The sequence below is a fragment of the Galeopterus variegatus genome, unplaced genomic scaffold, assembly GCF_000696425.1.
Source record: "Galeopterus variegatus unplaced genomic scaffold, G_variegatus-3.0.2 Scaffold217, whole genome shotgun sequence".
In the NCBI taxonomy this organism is placed as follows: domain Eukaryota; kingdom Metazoa; phylum Chordata; class Mammalia; order Dermoptera; family Cynocephalidae; genus Galeopterus; species Galeopterus variegatus.
Window position 1 is genome coordinate 697,159 of NW_007726328.1, and position 8,603 is coordinate 705,761.

The window sequence follows — 8,603 nt, forward strand, 5'->3', positions numbered from 1 at the left end:
GGGGGGGGGGGGGGGGGTGGAGAGAGAGACAGACACACAGACAGTATCATAGAATCAGAGGGTAGAACTCTGGTTACCAGAGACTGGGGAGGGAAGGGAGAAGGGGAGGATGGAGAGAGATGGGTCAAGAGGTAGAGTTAAAATTAGGAGAAATAAGTTCTGCTGTTCTATTGCCCAGTAGGGTAATGACGGCTAATAGTAAGATACTGTACATTACAAAATAGCTGGAAGAGAGGCTTCTGAATATTCTCACCACAAAGAAATGATAAACCCATGAGGTGATGAATACACTAACTTCCCTGATTTGATCATTATCCAGCATATATATGTATAGAAACATCTAATTGTACCCCATAGATATGTCTGATTATAATGTATCAATTAAAAAAAAGTTTTTAAAAATTGTTTTAAAAAGTTGCAAAGCAATAATGGAGAGCTGAAAACCTTAAGTTTATGCCTTCACTTCCACTTTCAAACTCTGACATACTACAAAATTAAATATTTAACTAGCAACACTGGATATATGTGCTAATGCACACACAAGTACATACATGTGATCTTTCAGTGTTTATCTCTAGGTCTCAAGTAATAACAGGCCCAATATTTCATTTCATTTGATTGAATATAGGGCTTAATTCTAACTTCTGCTAAGCCTCTGTGACTCCCTTGCTATTTGTTTTGAGAGTTTCCTTTTTCTGCAACATAGTTCACAAAATATTAAGCTAAGCTATTAAACATTTACAGATCATGCCAACAGTTTCAACATCTGCACAACAATGCAGCAACATACTCTGTAATTCCACTGGTTTCCCTGAAACAAGTCTTACTGAGTCTACTTCTAAGAAACAAGGCAGCATTAGGGATGAGGTAGGGGGAGCCCATGGGAAACCAGGTCATGACATCTTAAGGAAATGACTTTGCCCTCTCTGAAACATGTGTACTTTTAATTTTTACTTGGTTCACATTTCAGAACTTAAAGTAAGATCATACAAAATAGAAATTAGGGCCCAAACTATATTCCATTCTTGTAATTCACCTCTAAGTGAATTTACTTTCCTTTTAAGTTTGATTCAGAACTCAAACAAAAAGTAAGCAGGAGTTAACATACCTGTCATAGCCCAGAGGCTGAGGAGAGTGACCACTAAATTTGGGAGTGCTTCTAGAAATTGTACTCCCTGGTGATATATTATTTACGTGCTGTAATACATAAGTGAGTATTTGTTATTCTATGAAAACACTTTATACACACACACACAATTTTTTTTTAAACTGTAGCACACTATTTAGCTTCTAATGTCATTAAAAGTTTGGTACCCCACATGAGCAAACTGTGACAGAGAACCGACCAGAGTATTTCCTCATCATCCTATCCTAAATCCAAACCTTACTGCATAATCCATTAAGGAGTACTCTGGTTCCCCAGATTTGCCAGGACCCTACAACACAAACTTCCTTGAATTTGTCTCTTTTCAAACCAATTTGGCTTGAAGCTGACCCCCAAATGTGGGATAAGATGCTTTATGGCAAACGCAGTCCAGGAAAGGTCCTCAAAATTCCAGTGTGGCTTAGCTTGTTTCTGTAGGAGGGTCTGAAATACAAGGCCCCCATTCTGATAATCTCACTATCATAAATAACACTCTATGTGTCTAAACTCAGCCTTCAGCCAGAATTACTCTCTCCTCTCAACTTGACAATATTTTATTTTTACCTCTATAGAGCTGTCCATTTTTTCTTATATTATTGCTATCTGTCTGTGCACATCTTAACTTCCTTCTAAATTAGAAACTCTTCCAGGGCAAAAATCCCATTTTATATATCTTTCCCTAGCTTCCTAGAATGTCTAACAAAAGAGTTGGTTAACATCGAGGCATTCATTTCAGCAGAGGGGTAGAATATTTTTTAATTTTGCAAAATCTCAGCTCCTTTTATTTTATGGAAAGAGCCTCTACTTATTTAGGGATCTGTGTGAAGTTCTCTTCTAAGAAATTACATGATTTTCATCACTTTCAAAATATTCTACCACTAGAAAGAATGAGGTATATTATGAAGTTATAAGACATACCAAGGACCTGTGGAGCCTGCTGTGACTGCGTTCGAGGGCACTCCTAAGGCCATCGTTACTGTCATGCAGCTTTCGGTTAGCTGTTCTGCAGAGCGAAGAAATAAACAGAGAAGGAAAGTGTGGGTTGAGTTTCCCTCATCCAAAGGGCTCGGGACCAGAAGTCTTTCAGATTTCAGACTTTTTGGGATTTTGGAATATTTGCATTATACTGGTTGAGCATCCCAAATTCAAAAATCTGAAATCCAATGAGCATTTCCTTTGAGTGTCATGTTGGCTCTCAAAAAGTTTTGAATTTGGGAGCATTTCATATTTCAGATTTTTGGATCTGGGATATTCAACCCGTATTAGTGGGGGTCAATGTCACCACTTTCTTTTCAGGCTGTGACATTCAGAATGCAGAATTACGTATCACATTTGCAACTTCCTACCACTTCCCTTCAAACCTCATAACAGATGATAATTCATGACTGCAAGTGCAACAATTTAATTGGTTAGGCTTCTCTCCTTAAAGGTCTCAGGGCACTTTAGGATTGAATTAGCGACGCTGTGGAACTCACTCTTCCCTCGGGTAGTGCTGCTGTTTGAATGAGTTTCATGCAGGTCTCTGTTCCCTAAATGCCTGAAACCAGCTGGCCAGCCACACATCCCAGCAGCCAGGCACAGACACAATGTGTTATATCAGGCTCCGTGCTCCTGGCTACTCCTGCAACCTACTCATGGTTTGATGCTGTCCCACCAGGTACTGTTGTGTACCAGGTAAGCACTGGTACATGACACTGACTTCAGACAGAGCTGGGTTCAAATCCTAACTCAGGTACTTATTTCCACATGACTTATGGAAGTCACTTAACCTGTCTGAGCCTCAGCGCCCTCTCGTATAAAATGAGGATGATCACAGACACCCTGCCTCACAGAGGGGCTCATCTTTTCCTGCTTAAGGCTGGTTCATCTTCAGATTTCAGCTCAATCGCCATTTCCTCCAGGAACACTTCCTTGACCTTGGACAGGTCCAAGTTTCCCTTAGGAGACATGCACCTTTCCTTTGCTACACCTCTCTGATTTGGCATTTATATTTATTTCCGTAATTACTGATCAGTTTCTGTCTTCCTCCCCTAGACTAGTCCCATAAGGAAAGAGACTTTTTTCCCCCTACTTGCCACTCTATCCTCAGCTCCTGGCATATCTGACCCACTAAATGTGCTGGCAGAAAATCTGTTGAATGAATGGATGAATGAATGAACTCATAGGATTACTGGAAAAATGATCTCTACAATTGCCATAGGGGAGACTTAAAAAGCATTCAAAAATGGTGAAAAGGAAAACTGGTCAAGCCATACCTTACTTCATTTAGGGGAACTGAAGCTAGAAGAAAATACTACCTGGGTCAAAAAGAAAGGGGAGTGGGATGGAGAGGGGAGGTTTTGTGAGGAAGACCCTCAGAGGATAGAATTCCTGCAACTTAGTTGTGAAGCTGACAGGCAGGTAAAATACTTCCACTTGGATAGAGGAAAAAAACTAAGAAACAGACCTCTAACCAAGCACAACAGACTGAGAAAGATGACCGCGTAGGCACAGTCCTGTGGCACCACTGCCATGAGAAGCCTGACGTGCTCTCAGTGTATTAGCTGCAGGGCAAGGTGAGAGGTCAGGGCCACTGTTCTTCTCAGAGACACAATAAAGACACACTGGATAGGTCACCTGGCTTGCAAGGACTTTCAGAGAATTATACTCTACTTCCTGCATTTGAATAATTTATGTAAGATTAGAAGCATAAAAAGCTAAGGGACATGCGGATGCTCCACAGTGAGAAGAAACATACACTGACCTGAGAACCTGTCTTTAGAACACGGTGACTCATGTTGTATTGGCATGTGCTTTATTAGCAAAAAGTAAGGAAACTGTAAATGCAGTGAGCATTTCATAAGAGAACTTACTGGAGTATTTCAATTTGCCTCTCAAGACTATTTCGATCTTCCGTGTACTCGCGGATTATTTCCAGATCCCTGTAAAATTACATTTTCTGTTTGAATGAGGATTAGGTGGCAAGCCCTGCCTCACTTATACCCACCCTCCTTTCACCTTTTTCACCTTTGTTAAAGATGTGTGTCCTTGGCCCTGGTTTTCTAGCTTCTCCATGCTCCTGCTCTGCTGCTCTGTGGCCTCTGCAGCCTCCTCCCCAGGCCACTTTGCAAACACACCTACAGCCTGTGCTTCTGCATGCAAGGTCCTGCCCACCTGTGACACCGTAAATGTAGAGCTTCTCCTCCGCAACCACATCTCAACCCCATCCCCACCCCAAAAGCCCCGGCTCCAGCTCTGTTCTCCATGGGGACTGAACCCCCTGACCTGCTCCTGAGTCGCCTCTACCAGGCAGTCACAGGAAACAGTCCCTTCAATCCTCTGCAGCTTCTCTGCTCATTCCCAGCACCACCTTTTTTCTCCTTTTCATGGTTCCTTCTCCTTTCCCTGTCTCACACTACTCCTGCTGTCCCTCCTGTCCCCACTCTAAACCACAGAGATAGCCACGGAACTGGGCTTTCTGGGCTTGCTAGAAATGAACACTTGGCAATTGCTCTGTTACTTTATCACGGAAGCCCTGGCCTCCTCCTCAAACTGCACTCAATGTCTGTCACCCACTCCCTACCCCGCCACATTTCTAAGCAGACAAACCCCATCAGTAGCTGCCAAAAACTCAAGCTAGCAATATTTGTCCACCAGAGCCGTCCACTTCCTCCCTGGATGATAAAGCTAAAAGTTTCTCAATTTGCTATAGGAATTTAAGTTCCTTAAACAAAAATCCTGGGCCCTAACATTATAGTCTTAGACTAGCTTTTAAACTTTTTTTTTAACTTTTACTTTTCCATTCAAAGTCTCTTTTTATCCACTGTCCTCCACCTTTCCCCAAACCAGTCTTCTCTTTCCCCTTTCCTTATGTCCCTGCCTCTGCTTTGGCTATTGCCTCTCCAGGAGCATCTCTGAGACTCTCTTTTCCAGTCAGTGAAACGGAGATCATGGAAAGAGCCTCTCTCACAGGGTGCTCTGTGGATTGAGTAACACTGTAAAGTACTAGGGACCGTGCCAGGCAGACGCCCTGCTGAGCTCTGAGTTGCTGATGCTGCTGTCACTGCCACCTCTTTCGGGCTTTGCCGTCACAAACCTGTTCCTCCATCTAAGTACACCTCAAGTATCTCCTCTTTAAAAAAGTTCTTCATCTCTTCTGAACTAAAAGAAAACTTCTTCTGTGATCACTTGGCAATTAACTCAAACCATGACACTGCTGGTGGTATCGTTTCTGATACTGGTTAGCTCCCATGCTGTTTAACTCTGTAAACTCTGCTTTTTTTCCCAACTAAATGTGAAGTTCTCAAAGAGCACAGACCTCATATTTTCTTTTTTATATATTCTACACTCATAACTCCTGCTCTAGCTCAGGGACCGGTACATGATCTTAATTCTGATTAAAATTTGCAAACAAACAAAAAACAAGCTATTTTCCCAAATGTACATGTACTAGAGTATATACACACATAGAAACATCTGCACATTTTAAATTTACATATCCCTATATAAAATCCAGGTATATATCCTTTAAATATATATACCTCTCTTTGAGCGTGTGTGTGTGAATGTGTGTATTAGGTCTTATGGTATCAACACCATAATGCAAAACTAAAGCATAGAAAAATAAAATGACTTGCCTAAGAAGTCTATGTTTCCCTTTCTTACGTTTTATGGCCAGGATTCCCACCTGCAAAGCACTTTAATAAGTATTGACTCTTGACACTTTAGCTATATTCTTCCAGCTCACAGTTAATTCAAACATTTTTTAAGCCCTTCACTGTTCTAAGCAGCCAATAATTAAACTAATTAATGTTTGTTTAAAAATATCAAAAACAAAACAATTAGGAAATCTGACACTGAAAGTAAAATTGTTAGAAAGTAATGAACACATTAGCAAAATTAATAAATAATCCTTTTAATTATTACATAGTTGAGCTTCATTTGCATGGATAATCTTCTAAGTAAACACTCCAGCCAAACTAAAAAATAAAATGCAAAGCTTCATACCTTTCAGAATTCAGACTCTGATCAGCATAATCACTTTTCAAAGCATCTAATTCGCTCTGAAGAAACGCTATGTTTGTCTGTGCTTCTAAAAGATCTTTCTTAACTTTCTGATTTTCCTGGAGGAAAGAAACAATGCAGGTCATTAGATCCAGAGCTTCTGCCACTGGGGAGAAACAAGTGTGGTGTGACTCTCCCACGTGCCACGCCCACCCTTCCACAATTCTGCAAATCACAGGTCCAAAGAAATAAGTACTAATTCAGGATAATTTGAAATGATTATAAAGTATTAAAGTATCAAAAATCTAAATCCTGAAAGGTGTTCTTCATTCTTTTATACTTAACATTTGGTGCCAAACAACACCAGTCAAGAGCGTATCATGATGTTCTTCAACATGTCATTGGCAAATTCAGTGAAACGAAACATTTGAACACCTGCTTCACTTAATGAGAACCATAAAACTACAGATGAACATTCTACTTTTTACAATAAATTCTATCACTTAACATTTTTAAGTTTTGCACTTAAAAATAAACCAGTATGGTTAGGAAATTTCTACATTTGTCTTTTAAAAAATCACTGGAGGCTTCCAGTTCAAGAAGATAGACTGAGGACATGTATTTGTCTTTTTTTCCTTCTGAAACACCATGAACATGAAATGCCAAAGGAAATGAACCAATAACAGTTAAAAGAATAAAAGAGGAGCCCATGAGCGGCCATGAGCAGTCAAGTGACTTACACACATTTCTGGAAAATAGAAATCGGATGGAAATGTGCTGCCAGAGGGAACAGAGTTGGGAAAAGGAAATCCAGAAATGTGTGTTGAAGGTTCCACCACAGAACACGGGAGGCAACGGCCGGGCCAAACCCCAGAAAGTGAGGATGAGAAATGGGGCTGGAAATAGAGATTAAAATTTTACAGTAAGCCACCCCCCAAGTCCATCCCCTCTCTTACCCTAGCAAAGAATGGCAGATGACCAGAGAAGGTTCCAAAGGCAACATGACAGAAACCGTCTTTTTAAAAAGAATTGAATGACCCCCATAAGGAAAGCTAAAGCTTCTCTCTGAATATCCCAGCCCCACTCGTTCTGGTAATTGGGTCCCCTAGTTTGACAGCCAGCTTCTCACACACAGCACCTAGGAAGACACCCTCTCAGGGGGCAGCCCTAAAGGTAAACAGAGCTGTTTACATAGGCACACAGGAATCCTACACCAGCTACCTAAAATGATCAAGCTAATCCTTCACTTTAAAATATGAACAGATCAAGGTGTGCCAGGTGTCTGGTGAAAAAAAAAGACAGCCAGAAAGACCAAATAAATAAATACCAGAAGCCCAGAAAAGCCTATTTATTTATATAAATTTTCAATAAATTGTGAGGGGACTGTATGCATAGTCAAATATTCAAAAACTGAGAAAATGTGTCTCTCACATACCCGTCCTGAAGAAGCTCCTTAAGGATGTACTATAGCAAAATGAGGGTGAAAACCCAAAAGGAGGAAAATTATAATATGCACAATGTTGAAATTCAATGAAGAATCCAATGAAAAGAAATTCCAGCATGACACATGGGTAGCAAGTTTACAAAACAATCAGTCCAATAAGAAGTGAAATTTCATGAGCTCCAAAATTTATATTTTCAAGGAGAAAAATCTAACAAATTCTAAGCACTGGGAAGAATACATAAGAAATCTTAAGGTATCCATGACATCATGAAGATGGTAGAGTCTTTTTACAATAAGAAATCAAAAATCCCAACTGGAAAAACCAAGGAAAAACAAATAGCTCTACAAGAAAATCATGATCTAACTATAAAGCCAACTAAGCAGTGGTAAAATTTGGAACTGGTGGTGTGTAAAGGGGATTTATTTGACTGTAAAGCTGGGAACCTTTCCTTTTGGGTGAAACAGGAATATGAATGGAGAGAAAGAAATGCAATCCTAGCTCACTGGCTGGCTCTGCACTGACAGTAGTTACAATCATATTAAAGAAAATGTTCTCGAGCCACCAACCTTTCAGTTAACAGCCAAATGTACTCACTTATATGTGGGAGCTCATAAAAATAAAGAAATAAATATACAAACAAATAACCGAGGGGGTGGAGAGGCACAGGGAAGACACAACAATCATAATTCCTTGAACTTGTTAAGTGAACAGATATGATGTTGAGTGCGGTGGGGGGGAGAGGGAGGGAGATAGGAGGATCTGGTAAAGGGACACGAAAATCAACTACACTATAAATAAAAATAAATGAATGAATAATAAAAATATATGAAAGTGCAAAAGTGCACCCAGTTTTTGAAAGTTGCTTTGCTGAATTAATTACTTATTGAAAGAAAGAAAGAAAAAGAGAGAGAGCAAGGAAGGAAGGAAGGGAGGAAGGGAGGGAGGGAGGGAGGGAGGGAGGGAGGAAGGAAGGAAGGAAGGAACGAAGGAAGGAAGGAAGGAACCCCTAAAGAAAAAAGAAGGAAGGATGG

At 40.3% G+C, this 8,603-nt stretch overlaps 1 protein-coding gene across 1 annotated transcript in view; it reads right to left on the reverse strand.

The window, feature by feature from the left end:
- Window positions 1-8,603, reverse strand: part of RASEF (RAS and EF-hand domain containing) — a 92,515-nt gene that overhangs the window by 26,646 nt on the left and 57,266 nt on the right. Inside the window, exons 8-11 of the mRNA XM_008566003.1 lie at window positions 6,131-6,246; window positions 3,997-4,065; window positions 2,063-2,147; window positions 1,109-1,197 (exon numbers count right to left, since the gene is read on the reverse strand). Coding sequence (XP_008564225.1) covers window positions 1,109-1,197; window positions 2,063-2,147; window positions 3,997-4,065; window positions 6,131-6,246 — 359 coding nt within the window. The remainder of the gene's footprint in view (window positions 1-1,108; window positions 1,198-2,062; window positions 2,148-3,996; window positions 4,066-6,130; window positions 6,247-8,603) is intronic.